The 20,273-nt window shown below is 37.9% G+C and overlaps 1 protein-coding gene across 1 annotated transcript in view; it reads right to left on the bottom strand.

The window, feature by feature from the left end:
* LOC105391455 (protein unc-13 homolog A) overlaps nucleotides 1-20,273 on the bottom strand; it is a 65,428-nt gene that overhangs the window by 4,944 nt on the left and 40,211 nt on the right. Inside the window, exons 12-25 of the mRNA XM_038115665.2 lie at nucleotides 11,249-11,427; nucleotides 9,018-9,168; nucleotides 7,861-8,019; nucleotides 7,207-7,332; nucleotides 6,691-6,858; nucleotides 6,086-6,199; nucleotides 4,585-4,752; nucleotides 3,382-3,603; nucleotides 2,904-3,070; nucleotides 2,393-2,534; nucleotides 1,875-2,006; nucleotides 1,312-1,455; nucleotides 702-921; nucleotides 147-245 (exon numbers count right to left, since the gene is read on the bottom strand). Of these exons, the coding sequence (XP_037971593.2) occupies nucleotides 147-245; nucleotides 702-921; nucleotides 1,312-1,455; nucleotides 1,875-2,006; nucleotides 2,393-2,534; nucleotides 2,904-3,070; nucleotides 3,382-3,603; nucleotides 4,585-4,752; nucleotides 6,086-6,199; nucleotides 6,691-6,858; nucleotides 7,207-7,332; nucleotides 7,861-8,019; nucleotides 9,018-9,168; nucleotides 11,249-11,427 (2,191 nt within the window). The remainder of the gene's footprint in view (nucleotides 1-146; nucleotides 246-701; nucleotides 922-1,311; nucleotides 1,456-1,874; nucleotides 2,007-2,392; nucleotides 2,535-2,903; nucleotides 3,071-3,381; nucleotides 3,604-4,584; nucleotides 4,753-6,085; nucleotides 6,200-6,690; nucleotides 6,859-7,206; nucleotides 7,333-7,860; nucleotides 8,020-9,017; nucleotides 9,169-11,248; nucleotides 11,428-20,273) is intronic.

Raw genomic sequence — 20,273 nt, 5'->3', positions numbered from 1 at the left:
TAAATTGCCTTAAGGGTTCGATTCGAGCATTCATTGACTATAATTTGAATGTAACATTACTCAATGTTAGATTTGTGAAGAACGATTAAAGCAGATAGAAGTAATCAGGAGAAGAAGAATGTTAATATAATGAAACTAAAACATACCTTTGACAGTGATCTTGTGTTCCCCGGTGCCAGGATGAGTGAACAGGTCCACCTGCAGGGACACCTCGCCGACGCTGCCCTCCTCGGCCACTGCCGCGTCTGTAAGGCAATCGAGGTATTTAAGCGAATGTTTAGGTAATAATGTGTAGTTAGAATATCTTAGTCATCAGCACGCTCGCCCACTGTTGGCTATAGGCTATCTATTGTTTGTGTACGCAATTTTTTTTGCCCTGCGCCGGTTTTGTCCAGACTACTACATAACTTAGAGTGTAATGCTCCAAACTGAATTCAGAAAGGATGTAATGAAGGCTTGTCACATTTAGACAATGAATAAAAACTATTGTTTCGTAAAAAATATCAAAAAAAGCCACATTAGGAGTTTCCGAAACGACGAACGCGTTTGACGAGACTTATGAATGTAGAGGAAGCGAAAGAAGTACATAATTATGTCAGGAATGTGGCTCGTGGAGGTCAATAGTCTTTGCCTACCCATCTTGGATACAGGTGAATATTGTGTAAAAAAAAACTGTACAAAACAAATGAATTATACCGTACCTTGATTCTGCTGACTCGTAACAAACGTCCTAATCAACGTATCAGTGGTCTGCGTGTACAAGCTGAGCGCGTATCTCAGCGACTGCAGCTCGGGGCTCTTCTCTAGGAACGTCTTCTTGAGTCCGTTGCCGCCGGCGTGGAAGTACAGCTTGATGGTGTCCAGTGCCGCGTCTAATACCGCGCATTGTTTTGGTGTTAGACTCTTTTCCGCTGATAGGTGCTGGTGAAGAAATAGTGAATTTTATTGCAAGTTGAGCGGTAATCGTGTTGGTGAAAGGATTGGCCAGTATGGCTAGATGTTAGTCGCTGACTGAGCAAGGTGCTCGGATTTGTATAAAGAGCTTTCAAATTGAACAGAAGCGATAACTGAGGAGTTAAGGATCTATTGCGTGATGATACCTAAGAGATAGTTTATGAATTCAAAATTAGTTGGAAGAAACAGTCAAAGTGAGCCCAAGTACACCAAATGTAAAAACTTTTGCTTTTGATAAGGCAGATTTAAAATATGAAATCACCACCATATAGCTCTTTCAAAATCAAATGAAGTCTTCGCCTACCATATATAATCTAGCGTAATTGGTACAATATAATGTATCATCTACTTTCTTACCTCTTTCGAGATGTCCATGACTCCAGACAGCGCGTGCTTGACGTCCTGCTTGCCGACCGTGTTCTTGAACAGTGACGTCATGTCTTCGATCTTGGCGTTCGCTGCCAGATTCTTAGCGTTGTTGGTCAAGTTCTTCAACATCATCTGAAAGAGGAGGATTTGATGAAAACCCCATATTATGTCTAAATTTTACTTAAATCATGAATGGTTGGAAAAACGTTCAATTCGTTGGGATGTGCAAAGTTTCAGCTAACTACTATGTCTTTGCGAATACAAAATACCTAGCATGATATTGCTGTGAGAATATCAAATTGATTGATTAAAAATACTAGACACCGAAACTTTTCATTAATAACTACCTGTACCATGACTATAATTAACTGTACCAGCACACTTTTTTACTACAAATTGACATGAAAAAATATACGGTGACACCAGTGTACCTATCGCGATATGACTTCACGATAGGGCCCCGGAGAATCTAAGTGGTTCTACACCGACAGTAAACGTCTAACCTGAATTATCGTGTACAAATATTTAAAAGAAACAGTTAGTCCACATACAGTCTTATCAGTCATCGGTGGCAACACGACGGTCTTCTCCAGGATCTTCATGACGATCTTCCACAGCTCCTTCAGCAGTCGTTTCAGGACTGTCTTCTCACAGGATTCTGCGTACATTGTCAGTGAACCATCCTGTAAGAAAAGGCGAGTCAAGTTAGAATTGTAGGAGGGATTAGAATCTACTTTAAAAAATTGCTTTCTATCATAAAGTCATAATCTGTTAAAAGAAAGCTTTCTACAAAATTGAACAGTTATAAGGCAACTGTAAAATTAATGATGATTAAATTAAATACATTGCATACAACACTTTAAACAACGGTGGAATATTTGTAATGATCTTCGTCTAATCGTATTGGTGACATACACACAAACTAAACTAAGCTTTATCAACATACTGAGAGGGTTGGCCAATCATATCAGGCATCACTTTACGCTCGCTGTTATCCTGGTCTTTACAGTATAAACGTCACATGGGGAAGCTCCTTTCTCGCGCCCTATAACTGACTCCCTAAACTTACCAGGATATCCATCAGCGGCCGCAGCACCTCATCAGCCTCATGATGCGCCGGCGGCTGCGGCTGCCCGGGCGCGCCGCCGCCGCCCACCTTCTGTAGCAGCTCGCCTAACTCCTTCACACTCGCTGTTATCCTGGTCTCCAAGCTGGGGGAATGAGGGTAGGTTAGTGGAGCTGTAAGATTTGGAGTAGATACACGAATTAAGGTCACAGCTCATATAAATGTAAGTCAACCAAGAGTTAGCGAGCTCGCCACAGAAGAAAAGAAAGACGATCTGTTTACGTTACGTTTATTATATGAGCTGGGACCTAAAGAAAGCCATCATAATCAGTGAATAATATTTCGATAGTCAGAATATAATTATCTCGATGTGAAAATTTCAGGCTACGTAAATGTTCAGCTGAAGTATTGATCCGATTACGTTAGCAATCCCTACAGCGAACCTTGGATAGTCTGTATCGAAGGTTAATTATATGATTCTGTCTTATGTCCGAAAAAAACGTCGTCAATTTACCTGATGGCAAACATAGAAGCCAGTTCATCCAGAGTACTGTTGAGGCTTTGCTGCAGATCGTGTAAGATATCAGCCGCGTCTCGCTCCAGCTTCGTGCCTCCCATCGCTTCGAACATCTTCTCCAGTTGGACTCGCAGTTGCTGGATGTTGTTCATCAGGATACAGGCCTGGAGATAACATAAAAGGTTTTAGAAAGTAACAGCTATGCATCTTCATCAGCCGGTAATCATGCTAGATAAAGACAAAAATCACCCGCTTTTGCTTTCGTCTAGGGAGGAATTTATATTGAATATCCCTATAGATTGTAGCAAGTATAGGTAGGTATTTATGAACAGTTGCAAGTTGGAACATTTAAGAAAGGAGTAACCGTTGCAGTATTTACAGCACACCTTTGTAGGGTCCTGCATAATAATCATCAGAAAGGACGATTACAACATAATGGTGAAGAAAGACAATAAACTAGTAAAAACCAACATACCACTCGCTCCTCCTTCAAATGCTCCGGAAACTCCTTCTTCACGATATCAGCGTAAGCCACCAGCACTTTCACGATGGTCTTCGCAAACCGCTTCATGTACCGCTTCCAGATCTCGGGGTCCGGACACTCCAGCTTGGAGACCACGTCGAAGCACTGGGTGAGTTGCGTAAACACGTCCACCACGGAGTTACTGAAGAGAGCGTGCTCACTGGACTTTTGGAACTGGAAAGAAATTAGGAAATTAAAAATATTAATACCAACATATTGACTTCCTTTCATGTGGATCGTACAAGACATGTAATGGTATTTCACTAGATACATGTATGACGTATTGGTAACGTTACTAGTTTATACAAGGCAGAGTCGTGGTTACCTGAAACTTAATTTCGTAACCTAGAGTAACCCCTATAAGACAGCGCATTAATAATTTGGTGATGGTAAAGCTGGTGGTCGGAAAACGGTGTACTTATCACTTTAAGAATAAAATAATGTAGGAAAAGTATTTCCATCAGTAAATGATGGCAATAGCTAATATAAATTCAATATTACTGTGCCAATGCTAGCGATAAAACAATCATTGAACAGCATGTGGTAATTCCGTGCTCTCATTTCTTTAGAGGAATGTAATGCAGAATCTTCAGTTGTATAAACTGTCACGGTCGTTGCCAACTACTGCCAAGGTTCCTGATAAACGAACATTTGGTTTAACGAGTTTTACGTTATTCCGCCAAATAGTTCGCATTCCTCATACCAGTCAGTCATCTCATTGTAGACACATTTAGACTGCAACGTCGTTAAATGATGTTGTTTGAAGAAGTTCAGACTTGGTGTCCGTCGTAAACGTAATTACCTGTCTGTTTCCTGTTTTGTGATTGTTTTATTTATGTTGTTTACCTGTGTTTATCTATTTTTAACCCATTACTCTACACTCATAACTCTTCAGATTAACTGTCTATACTGTCGGTTAGATTTTTTAAAATTCTTACTGATGGAAAATTAAGATTAAATTGTAGGGATTGGTTTTTCCCTCATTAGCTGGATCAACACACACATATGTATAATAGCCCAAAAAAAGGTCTACTCACCCCTATCATATTATTTACCAGGCTTTAAATACCTGGACCTGGCTCACTCAACTGGTACCTATATGCAAATTCCCCTCAAGATCAAAACTGCCTTCTTAACCTAGCACCATCTACTCACCCCATCCCGCTTATCTCTATTAAACGCTCCATTCAAATACTCCAATGAAACATCATCGTTCTCGTTCAGCCACTGCATGACGAAGGGCTCGAACCAGGCGGGGTACTCCGGCACCGCGCCGCAGTACGGGGGCACGTCTTTCACGTAGTTCGTGTGGAGCCATTTCACCTGGAAGATGAGGAGATTTTGGGTGATTAGGGTTTTGAGTCAGGTGGAGTTTGACTTCAGAATTATCTATCATCAGTTTAACAACAAACAGACATCACATATACGGCTACGTGACCCGAAACTAAGCAGAGTAATATGGATGTCGTGCAGCTGATACATATTATCTACACAAAAACATAGGCAAATACATTCTATACAGATAAACAATAACCAGCAAGACACAAGGCAAACAAAAGTGCTCATTACACAAATGTTTGCCCTGGGCGGGATTAGGACCCGCAGCCCCGAAGCAGGTTCACTCCCGATTAGGTTACGGTGCTATCAAAAGTAGTTTCAAATCATTTTGAACTTACTTTGACGTGTATTTACATGTAGGGTAACGTAACGTACCTAGGGACATTTTCGACTACCCCAACTTTGAATGAAGCTATCGCAGCGAACAACTAAGATATTAATGTGAAATTTTCTTTATTCGGTAGGATATGTATAATCTATTATCACTATTAGTATTTGTGCTTAAGCTTTAGTGTGGCCAGATTTTATTAAATTAAGATAAAAGTAAAAATGCTTGTTTTGACCCAAGGTACGTTACACGTTTGTACCTTGGGACACTGTTTCCTATAGCTTTGTACTATGGAAAATGCAAACATCTAAATAACGCCTTATATCTCTGTTCTTATTTATTTACTGCATCTCTCTTCTGTCTAGTTTCACTCTGGCACTAATAAGAACAGAGATATAAGGCGTTATTTAGATGTTTGCATTTTCCATAGTACAAAGCCATAGGAAACAGTGTCCCAAGGTACAAATTTAATCGTGTCCCAAGGTACAAAAAAGCAATATTTAACCAAAATTTAAATATCTTTATTTTTAATTAATAGGAATCTTTCAGATAATTGCCATGTCATAAAATTAAATAACTGAAAAGTTATACGTGACATCCATGTCTTTATTTTGAGCATGCCTCAATGAGATAAAGCAACACAAAAAACTATACAAAAAGCTACTTTTGACTCCAAAAAACTTTATACTGTCTTCACCACACACTAGATGCTGGTATGATCACGAGACTCACTAGTTTTGCCAAGCGAGTAAAATACTATGCCTAGGGTAGAATTTTAATGTGTTTATTTAGCCGGTTTTTTAAATACAATCAATGTCCCGAGGTACAAGCGTCCCAAGGTACGTTACGTTACCCTACTTTGACGTGTAAGTTCATGTACTTACTTTGAAGTGTAAGTTCATGTATACTTACTTTGACATGTAAGTTCGAGTACTCACTTTGAAGTGTAAGTTCATGTACTTACTTTGAAGTGTAAGTTCGTGTACTTACTTTGAAGTGCAAGTTCATGTAGGCGGAGGACTTGCAGAGGCGGTGCTGCTCGTGCTCCTCCAGCGCGTACTTCATGTCCACCGCGAACAGCGACCACATCGTCGCCGCCGATAACTGCGAATTAAGAACATTCATATTAATAATTACCTATACAATTATGGCATAATAAGGTTAAATAAGGAATGATGGCTGGTTTATGTAACGTAAGGTCGTGGCTTTGTCCACCGCACGCCGTCAACGTCACGCCACGACAGCGAGATGACGAGGCCGAAGTACATTGTGTACCGCCGCTGCAATCAATGTTAAATTTTATGTCTGACCGACCAATCGACCAAGCGTAGAAATTATGGTATACACCCTTAAGACTTGGGGTACACGTTCTATAGTGCACTTTCGGCGTTATCAAAAAAGACAAATAAATATTTAAACAAAGCGCTAAAATTAACAAACCAAAATCAGCATCAGTAATGAAGATTAAACGCAGATTTTGGGTCTACCTTATTTTTGGACTATATCTGTAAGTACTTCATAAGAAGTTGTAGAATTATAGTAGTTTCAAGCACGCATTGAAGAAGCTGATGATATAAACCAGCAACAATAACAACCTGTCCAATATTAAGCTCCTGCGGGAACTGGTTAAGAACAGGCGCGTAGCTGTTCCTGTCCTCTTCTATCACGGAGACGATGAGCGCGATCAGCTTGTGCCAGAAGTCCACCGAGTCCAGCTGCGGGCCGTGGTCTGAGGGGTCGCGCTTCGCCTCGTTGGGGTCCACCTGGGGATAAGGGGATGGTGTAGAGGGTGTGGGTAATTTTGAATTGGTTAATTTTGTAAACAGAGAGTATCGTCGGTGTTTTTTTTTAAGCTCCCTCTTCACAAAAAAGGGACAACACACTTTTTGTTACATAAACATAATAAATGTTCAATAGTAAAGGGCTCGTGAAGGGATTGATATGTGATCATTATCACAAGGCAAACGTTGTAAAACTAGAAATTAAAGAGGCTCAGTGAAGAATGCTATTTTATGTTTTACATGCTGCTATCTGAGATACTAAAACTGAGAATTTATCTGCACAAGAATCAAGTCAATAAGTGAGGTTACTTCTAGAAATCTAAATCTCACCTGGAACTCCCGGTTATAAAGCTCGTAACAATTTTCAAAAAGGAACTGATATGTAGATCTAAGGCAGGCTTTCACGCAGTCTTTGACCACCGTGCTGGCGCGCGGCGGGCTGCTCAACTCTTGCACCTGTAATATACAGAAAAATATATTTTAAGACATGATAAGAAGTGGTAAAAATTAAATCGTGAACGCTTACGAGGCCGCGCGATAGCGCCACTCAAACCCTAAAGTGCTAGGTCCATATTTGCAGCATACTGTGTGTCAAATTGTGGTGCGTATCATAATTACTAGTTTGAAACAATATGGGCCATGCAGTGGCTGAATAATATATTATGTTGAAGAAGATTATTATAATCCTACATTTAATCACTGAATTCCTACTCACAGGAATCAAAAAAATACACCTTCTTACAGTTACTGTAAGAACCCAAGAATAATAGCAATCAACAATCTTTCAGTAGCATGGCTTATCTGTCAAAATTTACACGCATAATTTGTATGGATGTATCCATAGAAGTAATAGACCAACGTTAGTAGTTATCAACTATGGATAGCTCTGAGTTTGACCAACAAGCGATGATGCTTTAAGTATTATTGTTAACTCCTAATATTGCGTCGCTGGTGCTAAGGCATCTCTAATCTACCGTCACATACCTTCATCCTAAAGAACGTGATGCTAGTCAGCAGGTCCACAGTACTCTTGAGGTCCATGAGCTTCTCCGCGGACGAGGCGGGGAAGTTGTTGCGGTACATGGAGAGGTCGATCCGGAGCGAGTTGTGCAACTGGTCGAGCAACTTCACGAACTTCTCTTTCTGTTTGGAGAAAAGGAGGTATTGGTTTAGTGTTGAGTGTGAAAATCGGGCCTATGATCTGGGCATTAGTCAGTGGTATGAGTAGCTTGAATCATAGTTGTGCAAATACACACGCACGGTATGTTTATTTAGTTATAGGTCTATACAAACTACACAAAGGATAACTCAAGAGAATCATTACATTTTTATTCATGTAACGCTTTCCGTTGGTAGTAGAAGGCAGGTAAATTTTTCATAAGTAAGTATCTTATATTTGATATTGCAGTATCGGTAGGTATATTACCGAAAAGGCATATATAGAGAGATAACATCAACTTACTTTTAAAAGGAATTCAGTCAGCGTAATGATCCTCTTAATTAATACTAGTACTAAGGTAGTATGCGAAGGCTCCAAAATCTTATTAGGTAGGTACACACGGATTAATGTAGGTTTATACGTATGTTACACGGTTGAGTGGTCGCATGTCAATGCGTGTACCGTGTCTATGTCCAGTTGTTACATAATCCAACTTAGCTAATCCTCTAAGCTATGCCTGTAACATGTATCTAACATTGATAATTATTGTAGAGCCAAGACAGTTGAGTTTCTAGTTATAGGTACGTGTATGGAATATGTGTACCAAAGTGCGTAGCAAGGCTGCTTTACGGAATGTTTTACATACGGAGCCGAAAAATATACTTATTATGCATACATCAATTGAAAATTACTAACACTCACAGTCACACAGACACGGTATGCTTTAGTCACAGACAGATGCACAGACACACAGATACACAGACATATTAACCTTATAACACACCTCTTTCTCTTCAGTTGTTATAAAGTAAAACTCACCCCAAAGTTCGACGCAGCGAATCGGTCAAAAGCGAGCACTGCGGGCTAGGCCGTGGTTCAGCCATTTGGGAGCTACGCTACCTCAGACAGATATACAGACACACAGACACGTTAACCTTATAACACACCTCTTTTTCTTCACTTTTTATAAAGTAAATCTCACCCCAAAGTTCGACGCAGCGAATCGGTCCGAAGCCGAGACGGCGGAGGAGGCGGTCGTGTGCGCGTAGTATGCGTTGATGTTGGCCAGGAGCGTCGACATGACGGCCGGGACGCCCGCACAGAGGTACTTGGTTGAGAGGCAGTGGAAGTGGCTGTGGATAATGAGGAAGGATGTTTATGAAAAAGTTCCACTCACAAAATGCCGACACCAAACGACCCCAATTTTTTCCAACATTTAATTTAAAATTTGGACCAAATATTATCGTTTTTAGTTGGTAATATCCTGATGCTCTGTTAAATGTACTTTAATGTTGCTGAAGGCGTCATTAAGCCTGCCGTTTCCGTTTAGGAGTAATTTGGTAATTTTCTCAGTGGAACCTTTTCATTGCCCGTGAGTGTAGTACGAGTCAGGCCCTGTAGCACAGGGCGCTGTTAAGACGTGTCAAGAGTTCTCCGTCGCGCTCGCTCTTGAGGCTGCGCGATGTGAGTGAGCGCGATGCAAAACTCTTGTCACGTCTTAAATACGACCCGTACTATCCTTCTGAGCGCTATTATAACTATGACGCTAAGATGTGTTGTACTACTATCTTCAAGACTATTATGGTAACATACCGTCAAAGAGAGCGTCAATAAATCCAATAGTAGGTAGGTACCTAATAATATTTTATAATTCTTTTAGTGTTTCCATTTTGTCAGTGGAACTTTTTCATTGAGTGTATCACAACATGAGACTTTGACAAAAGACGTGTACTTTTTCCGTCAAAATATCTCGTGCAAGCGAGTTCTTGAGGGAATATTGCGAACCCTTAAACGTGGTTTTGGCTAGTGACCTTAGAAGGTAGTTATGGATAGAAAAAAATACGCGTTATTATAACTGTATGTAGATTATAAAGGAATTAAAAATGTGAACAAATGCAGAGGGAAATGGCAGATCGCAGTAATAAACCATTTCCGATAGTCATTGAGGTATAAAACTATGTAAAGTTGATGGCACAAATGTGCTCGAGCTTTTTAATCGATTTGGTGCTCGTTAGTGAATACCTCTTGTTCAGGCAGAAATAAAGCTCGCTTACTTTAGCTTTTATAAGGTAATCCTGTTAAAGGGTATCCATTATACAGTTCTAGAAATTTCACAAAAAATATTACATTTGCCAATCGATATATTTTTCAATTCTTTAACCGGTTGTATTCCGTGAAATCAAACACAATAGACAATCTTGTGTTTCGTTTGATATACGGGACGCAAAAGGTTTAAACTTTTTTCTTTTTGATAATTCTTTGAGATTTGTAATTTATGTGGTTCGTCATCTCATACCAAAAAACAAATAGGAGTTGGGTGTACTCTCAATGTCTCATACTATCCAGATATACAGACTTTGTGCAGAATCTTAAAGGATGTTCCTACACAAAAAAAAACTGAAAGAATCCATCTTTCTATTATATCTGAAAAAGATAAAATTCAATATGCAACAGCGAGCTGAGACGCCAAGTCCGTCTAACTTTTAAGTACTTTTAACAAGAAACTGGGACATCGCGGATACGATATCGACCTCCAGTCTGCGCCTTGCCTAAAACTATTTTCAATGAGATGCCTATTTACGACCCTCTGTCTCACGGGTCATTCTACCTGAAGATAAACTGTGTTTTCTAAGTGTTGTTGGTAAGCGTTCACCTGACGGCATCGTACGAATTGGACTAAAGGGATTTTCATAGTAGACTACTACGCATTGGTGTGAATTTAAATATAAGACTGAATACCATGCGTCCGTTGCGTGCGATGCCGAAAGAATGCTTATCTTTAATCGTAATCGTACAGTAATCATCGTGACATTTACGAAGTACTTATTAGTGTCAAATTCAATACATTTTAATTCGGAAAATCGATGTCAAGACAAGTTGGATCACACATAGACACACAGCTTACCTCTTGTTTATTCGTTTTTTATCATGCTAGAGTAACCATAGAGCCTTTCAGCTCTGTTATCGACCATGCCTGACTTGCTGCCCCCTTTAGATCCACTCGAGTAGGCATTTTGTTACAAAGCCTTCACGTACACGTGTTTGATTCGGTGTAAGTGAAAGGAAATAAATATACAGGCATATTTTTAGGCAGTGGAGGTTATTGATAGAGATGGTGAACAGTTTGAACATTTAAAAAACTAAAACCATTTTATATTTCCGAAACCTAAGAATAAACTAGCTAACCTAATATAATTCAATTAAACCACTCACGTCATAGCTTGATAAATAGCTTCGATGCCGTATCTCATGGCGAACTCGTCCACTATTTCTTCAGGATTCTCGTTGAAGTAAACCTTCCAAGCGTCGTCGCCTCGCGCGGCTGGCAACGTGACGGCACCTCCGTTCTCTTCGCACAGATAGTGGAACAGGTTCTCGTGGAGACAGGTGTACTGTAATGAGGAAAAAATGGGGGTCATTTCGGTTGCATTAGCATTGAGAGAAGGGTCAATGTGCAGTTATAAGTACTTCTTGGTTATGTGTCTTACCAAAAAATATACAGTGTATAACCTTACCCAACCAACGTAAAGATCCCCCGACATTCAACACTAAAACGTGTCTGTGTATGTTTATCAGTCTGTAGCAGCGTAGCTGGCTTCCATACCGCTCAACCAATTTTCGATTTGTCTTTTTTTGGGTTCAACAGCAGGTTTTGATAAAATGTGACTAAAAACACTCGGGATAACATTACCTATAATGTTATCCCGAGTGTTTTTAGTCACATTTTATCAAAATCTGCTTATCCATTCAAGAGTTATGCTACTTTCAGTGTTGAATCCCCAGGGGTTTTTACGTTAGTTAGGTTATTTCATAACAATATACAATACACGCCGTCCGTATCTCGAACGAACGCCATTAAATTATTGAAAAGGTCAGTGTTTAAAGAATTCATGATGATGAGCGAACAGCCTTCCCCGACTTCCCCGACAGCCCTCAGTTGTGAGGGATTAACATTTATAATTCCTAAACGAAAGTTACAGGTGAATTATTTTCGCTAGCTAAACGTTTCCAAAGCGATATCAAGTTCCTAATAGATGAATGTGTGGATATGACGTATTTGTCAATGTATGCTTACGAATTATACGTCTTTACTACGAAATTTATATAATTATAATATGTGGGTACATCTTACACACGGCCATCCAACTCCAAACTAAACAGGGCCTGTAACCAAACCCCCAAACTACACAGATAGATAATTTTCTTTATTTCTATTTATTTATGTTTAAGGTTGCCTGTAAGAGATCGCTCTTAGCGATAAGGCCGCCTATTGTTCATTGTCTCTAGTTTATAAGTATTGTCTGTATGTTTTTATGGTGACCAATAAAGTTATATTGCATTATATTGTATTGTATTGTATAGACAGATACATAACTATTATACATACCCAATACCCGAGTACAAATATCTGTCCTTAAATAAAATGTCTGCCCTGGCCGGGGATCGAACCAGGACCTTTGGCATAGCAGCCAGGGTCGCTAACTACTATACCCTTAGCTCGTCAATGTAAAAAACGCAGAGTTGGAAGGAATACGGCACTAGTTCGTATAAACTGTGTGTTAGGGACGAAATTGTATACTATTCATGTAAAAAGTACTTTGTGGATCATGTTTATCCATAAATTATAACCTTGTAATATTCTCATTCTGTCGGTTTTCCGTTACAAAGAAGTAGGGAAAAGGATAATTTAAATCTTGTACCATCTCTGAAATATTATATGGTGTTGCAATGGTCACGGGGTCAATCCAACTTATGTGATGCGATTTTTTGAAAATCAAAAGTCACGTGACTCATGTTTAAGTCACACTCCCAAATTCATAGACCGTATTTTAAGTTTAGAGTAGGTTTACAAATGACTTTGAAACACACCAGTTTCGACTCTTTGTCTCAGTTAAAAAGTCGAATTTGGTATATCAGAACGTCATTAGTACCTATACTTTTTTTTAAGTGACAAAAAGTCCTATGAATTTGGGGGAAAGTGTCTATGGAAAATCTTTTTTTTCCGTGAATTTCCAAAAGTCAAAGAACAAATATTTCATGTTTTTAATTGCGTAAATAACTACTACGTAATATAAATGACATTTAGTCACATGCCTTTATAGTGCCACAAACTTATCTGTAGTGGTACTCTCGACGCGCAATCGATTGTGTCACGCTTGCCTTCGAGTCATTTGGCACTCTGGAACACGATGGTGGCGCCACCTTGCCTACCGTATTTGGTGGTTTTCGGATGAACTAGTCTAAATTCGGTTACGAACGGAAGTTGGTACTCTTGACCGCCATTTTGACAGTTGTCAATATTGAACATACTGGATATACGCAATCGCTAAGGCAAGAAGAAAAAAGTAACTTTATTACTTGTATTTGTACTTGTGAGTGGCGATTTTGTGTGGTTTTGTGTGGTACTGGTATTTGAGACTAAAGATGCTGTGTTATGGCTTATTTAGCACTACGAATAGCGATTTTGCGCAATGCGCAGCGAAGAGATATCCGGAGGCGCAAATATCTGCGGCGAATGGTGAGATATTTGGACGAAGCAGTGGAAATGGGACAGGCGGAGTTCGTCGATAATTACTGCCTCACAAAAGAACTTTTTGGTGAACTATGTGGAGACATAGAGCCCTTCATGAAGGAAGGGTTTAGGCCTAGTCCACCACGCTGGCCTAGTGCGGGTTGGTGGACCCCAACACAAGCAAGCTTGTGCTGAAAGAGTTTATTTATTTATATGAAATTTATATTTAATTATTATGAAGACCAACAAATGATACACTTGTTACATACATCAAGGCTACATAAATAAAATACAGTACAGGCCTCTGACTAGGATTAAGGACTGCTGCCGAAGCAGCAACCGGGCCCCTCGGCTTAACGTGCCGTCCGAAGCACGGAAGCGTCCAGAAAAGAACCACTTGAAATTGGTCACCCATCCAATGGCTGACCGTGCCAGTTGTTGCTTAACCTCAGTGATCAGTTACGATCACTGAAGCCCGCTCGACTACAGACGCTTCGATAGTGTCAACTTGACACTATTCACGACAGTTTTTGTTATTTTTTCCTTTTCATTCATTCTTTCACAAAGTCGTAAAAAAAGTTTCAAACAATCGTAACCTAATCGACAACATTTCATTTTCTTTACCCTATATTTTTATTAGTTATTCGGAAAGATTATAGAAAATTAGGGGACCCGTATTTTTTTATTTTGTATATACATAAATTTTTGCATGTTATTTTTAACTTTAAAGTTAATAATTTTAAAACCGGAAGTGACTTCACATATTAGGCTCAATTTTTATTTTTGTCTATTGCCTGAGTCTCGCAAAAAAACATAAATGACACTGACAAGTGAAATTTAAACTTTGTTTACATGCCAACCAACAAATGGGTCATTTTCAAATGACCTTGATATTTCTGATGATGGAAAGTAGGTACCTACTTATCATGTAAAAAAATAAGCAGAAGCATTTTTTCAGCTGTGTAGGCGGTGGCATGCTCTGGGAAATATTATATAGAGGTCATCTCTTAATAATAAATAAAAAAAATAGTCAGAAAGTGTCAGAACAGAATTAATGAAAATGACCCAAATAAACAACAACGTCACGATAAAACGTCAACGTCAATCAAAAATGAAAGTGACAGTTACTTTGTTTTTAAATCTATAGGCTTTGATCATCAAAATGCATCGCACCTGATGCATGACGTCATCAGCACTTTTTTACTATTTTATGATTTTCTCGAAAATGATACATCCAAAAAATACAAAAACATTTTTTTTGTGGCCTTTAGAGCTAAATCTCGAAATGGTTTTCGATTTATAGCAGCTTTAGTTTTTTGAAATGTTGTCCATTTTAAGTGAAACCGAATTGTAACCAAATAGACGTCAAGAGTACCAAATCTAAATTGAAATTGGTTCTGACTCGAGCACAATATTAACGCAATATGAATAACCGTCTTGCGTATCAAGAGTAGCAGTACTGTTCCGGTGAGAGCGAACTAAATTGATCCATATCTCATTACTTAATAATTAATTGTATATTGATAAAGTAATCTATGGTTGATGTTGATGAATTGATGGGTTTATTAAAACCTCAAGGGCAAATTAACACTACGGGAAAAACTAAAATCTTATAGAATGAAGAAATATTAGACATTTACTTGAACTGTCACCGGAACAGATAAGTTTGTGGCACTATAATATGACTTCGTTATTTTTAAGCTTCTTTCTAGCTTGTTATAAAAATAACGAATATTTTTCAACATCAAAGAATTTTGCGGAACAAAAGATTATCCTAATTTCATTATAATTTTGGTACGCACACATTATGATCTTTGTCGCAAGCGGTGACATAGGATGACAAGGATGAACATTTGGATTCTGGGAATCTGCTAATTATATATTTGCCCACTATAATATATATATTTTATTTCCATCCTTTCCTATGTGGGTTGTCAATAAAAATAATATTAAATTGAGATAATATCTTTAATACAGCAATAGAAATAACAAAATACAATACGTTTTTTAATTATTGGTCCAATTGAAAATGACCGGTATGGTAGGTACCTAGTGATGTTCACTTTCTGTAAAACAGCACCACAGGCCGTGTGTGATGTACCCCCATATTATTATTAATACAGGTACTGAAGGGTAGAACATATTTCAACATTTACGAAACTTAAAGACAAGTACACTCACGGGCAATGAAAAAGTTCCATTGATAAAATCACCAAATTACTCCTTAACGGAATAAAGTAACTTAATGACGCCTTCTGCAATATTTAAGTACATTTAACGTACTAATTCCGTTAAGGAGTAATTTGGTGATTTTATCAATGGATTTTTTTCATTGATAAAATCACCAAATTACTCAGTAACGATGTATCAGAATATTTTATTACCAACTAAAAACATAAATATTTTCTTCAAATTTCCTTTTAAATAATAAAATAAATTAGGGACATTCGGTATCAGAATTTTGTATGTGGAACTGTTTCTTTGCCCGTGAGTGTATTAGATATATTACATTAAATTAAAATAAAAGAAATAAACTCCTTTTAGCACCATGGCGCCATTATCGATTCACATTGGTTCCACAATTCGGGATCCGCTCCGATCTATCATTATACAGCCTTCATTATTTCAGTCCATGACACAGTTCTGGGATCTTTATAGATTGTATTATAAGCTATAATTAAAAGTTAGGGTTCCGTAACCAAATAGCTTTGATCCCGAGAATCATTAGCATAAGTATTTTGTTTAAGTTTTGAATTGAAATGATGTTTTGGTACGAATCTTAAATTCAGGAATTATAAAGTTTTCTGAACTTACATATTAAGTAAAGCTTTGTTGTAATGTTTTTACTAACATTTATTTTTATGTAACATAATGTTAATAACTTCGGTATGGAGTTTTCTAGGCTACACGATTATTATTATTATAGGATTTTTATCCATAAAGTGTGGTGTAAAGAGTAGACCAACGAAAAACTGGGTATACTCAATCTCCCGTATCTCCAGTTTCCCATCGGTTCACTATTTACTGGACACTCTGTATAGTCTGTATGTTATATTTACGAGTTTATAGTGTTTGCTTTCACCAACACGAGATTTAATTAGGAGCAAACAAAAATAATACTCGCTCCATTTACCCACGGAACAATCGAGACGTCCAAACAATGGGACATTAATTAAAACTACTTTAATTGAAAACGGATTTTGCTCAGCAATTTAATTGATTTCCACCGCAATATGCTTGTTGTGTCGGACAGGGCAGTTGGTCACAGTCCGCCAGCGGACAGTCGGACATGTCCGCTCCGGACTCCGGACATTATGTTACGTAACACCAATTAATTTATTGTGCCAATGAAGTGCTGAGTTCGCACCAGGGAGGACACTCTGGATTACAATACAATACAATACAATACAATATAACTTGATTGGTCACCACAAAATCAAAACATACAGACAAAACTTATAAACTAGAAAGAATGAACAAAAGGCGTCTTTATCGCTAAGAGTGATCTCTTACAGGCAACCTTAAACATAAAGAAATAGAAATAAAGAAAATACAATCAACGAAATTTCAGTGCGCGGCTGTGCTAAAACTCTGTGTCGTTGTACGTAGCGCTTGTATAACTGCTATCGTTCATATATTTTTTTTAACATAGAGTGACCCTCCTGTAGTCTGCTTACCATTATGGATTATTCCAATTATATGCAATGAATATTCCTAAAATCATTATTCTTTCACGCGAGATTTCTTTCACTATCTGCGTCGCCAACTATGTTTGTAATAAGAGTTGGAGATGATAGCCTTAGCTCCAATTTCTCCATAGTCGGTTAGATAGTAACCAGGGAAAGGTTAATCAATTATACGTCATCTCCATATTAAATTCTTTACAGATGTGTCAATAGTCAAGCAATAATCCCAGGTTATGCTCTAACCTACTATGATGAAATTGTCGCTGGTATATATGTAGGGGATATCGAAACGAGTTGCGTTACAAAAAACTCGTTTTAAAATCACAAACTTACAGCTCCTCTTGACGAGGAAAGCTAAATAATGTTTAGTCAAGGACATAAAATAAATTAGTAGACTCATCAAGCAAAATAGTAGTGACGAGACTTTTTTAATCATGGCCGGTTTATTCTAAGTATACATAATACATCACATTTATAGAGAGGTAAATGCAGGCATTTAACAATTTCACATGCTTTTACCGGACTAAAAAATAAATCCGACCAAGCTTAAATACCGTCTGGTTAAAATGCTGAAAGATTTATATGACCAAAATGGTCAACATAAAATTTGGTTAAAACGAAAATCGAGTTGAAGCATAGGATGATTATGATTTTACTTTCTAAATAGGACCCATTTAATCGGAATTCATTAAGTAAATTATATTCATATCTCAATGCCTCTGCCGGGGATCGAATCAGAGACTAAAAAGTGATAAGATAAATCCTATAAGGATTCTGTTTTTAATTTCTGAGGTACAGATCCCTAAAAACGCTCTGCTCACTACTACTGAACCGTAATTACTAATGTAACATCTACCCACTTTGAAGGCACGTCTACGCGACGTTCAGTATGTGGAAAATTTTGGGGAAAAATCAAACAGCGATGAATTATTTATCACGTGGAATTTATTTATAAAGCCTTTCATTCTTGAAAGTAGGCCACGTTTCGTATTTAAATTACTCCTTTCTGACGATATCCGCTTGGGGCGGGTCCATTGAAAGCAATTTATCTTCCCTTGATTTAATTTTGTGCCCTTGTATTAAATGAGACCCGAAATTAACGGTCACCAAGCAAATGATTTAGAGACCTAGTTGATGTGTAGGTAAATAGGACCCCTTATTTATAAGGTAAGAGCGAGTTAATGAATGCTAAGGAAGCAAAGAGTAGACCGGTGTAAAAACCGTGGAAGAAATATTTAAACTGGCCAAGAATAGAGAGCGCTGCAAAGAGCTGACTGCCAACCTCCAATGATGGAGAGGCACTATTTAAGACAAAGAAAGGAAACAAACTGTTTGCCGACAACCAAGTCAGTGGCGTAGGTACCGGCTTAGTATATCGAGTTTTCACAGTTTGCTAATTTTGCGCTCACTACGCAATCAGTGTTACCTAGTAATGATCGAACACTTTGCCTAAGATTCGATTTTAGTTTAGCTTATTCATGTATCTAATATTAGAAACATTGTGGCGATAAATTAGCTCACAATTTAATTTAGCACATGTTCAGGTCGAAACTAGAAAAGGTGTTTAAGTTGTGTACGTTTTCAATAATCAATATCAAATATGCGGTAAATTGCCAAACTAATTGAGGACAATGATTGGTTGAATAATTAACACATGTCAGTCTCGCTCGACCAATCAACGTTGATCAATAATTAAATGTGACAGACATCATAATTATTATCTATCTAAAATACTGGTCGGAATATTATCGATGACCAACCGAACATTATTATTTTTTTTAAACCCACAGTCAAGACAAGGTCAACAAAGATCAATGTTTCAAAAACATTTAATTGCTCCGATTTCATATGCCAATCCTAACTAATATTATAAATGCGAAAGTAACTGTGTCTGTCTGTCTGTCTGCCTGTCGGTCTGTTACTGTTTCACGCCAAAACTAATGAATGGATTTGAATGAAATTTGTTATACATTATGGATCGGTATGATATGGGAACAGCTAGTATTAATATAAGGGGCTACGGCTGTAGCTGGCTACGCCGCGTAGCAAAGTGCTACGACGACGTGTAGCAATGTGCTACGCCACGTCGTAGCAAATTCCAATGTCCTAGTAGTTTTTTGTGTGTGTGAGATGTCCCCACATATTATTATATAATTATTATTATTATTGTAAAATCTATTCTTTTATCTCAGATATGTACTAAATTGACAGATGAAAATGTCAAGTTATGAAATCTTAGTACAAGATTTTATTCAACTTTTTTCACTTTTTCAATTTAGTATCCGAGATAAAAGAATAGACATTAGTTAGTAGTATTTCGTTTCTAAAATGATTATGATCATCATCAATCAATATTCGTAAACTGCTATAGTTAAACTTCATTTAAACATTTTAAGTAGATGACTCACATCCCTGAAAACCCCTCCGGGGGTCAAACTAGCGATGTATAAAGATCAAATATAAACATAAATTTAGCACCTCAGACGTGTGAGAAGTGTAGAAGTGTGAATCTGTGAACGAAGCTGAAGCCGCAATAAATAGAAATAATAGACAATCCTAATCTTATACTCTGTCCATTACATTATTGGTTTTTAGACAGTTCAAATCCCATACATTTTTGACGACTGCAAAGGAAAACCAACTTTACTTACCAGACATAAGGAAACGTCTAAAATACAATAACATAGTGAAAGCTCTATAACTAATATTATAAACTAGCTGTTCCCGCGCGCTTCGCTTCGCCTTAAAAAGTTTTCCCGTGGGAATTCCGGGATAAAAAGTAGCCTATGTTCTTTCCCAGGGTCTAGACCGTATGTATACCAAATTTCATTCAAATCCGTTCGGTAGTTTTGGCGTGAAAGAGTAACAGACAGACAGACAGACAGACAGACACAGTTACTTTCGCATTTATAATATTAGTTAGGATGTGTCAGTCTGTCTGTCTGTTACTCTTTCACACCAAAACTACTGAACGGATTTTTAATGAAATTTGGTTCAGACATGGTCTAGACCTTGAGAAAATACATAGACTACTTTTTAT

The sequence above is a fragment of the Plutella xylostella genome, chromosome 21, assembly GCF_932276165.1.
Source record: "Plutella xylostella chromosome 21, ilPluXylo3.1, whole genome shotgun sequence".
NCBI classification, from domain to species: domain Eukaryota; kingdom Metazoa; phylum Arthropoda; class Insecta; order Lepidoptera; family Plutellidae; genus Plutella; species Plutella xylostella.
The sequence above is the reverse complement of the archived record's forward strand: the minus strand, read 5'-3'. Positions and strand labels throughout refer to the sequence as shown.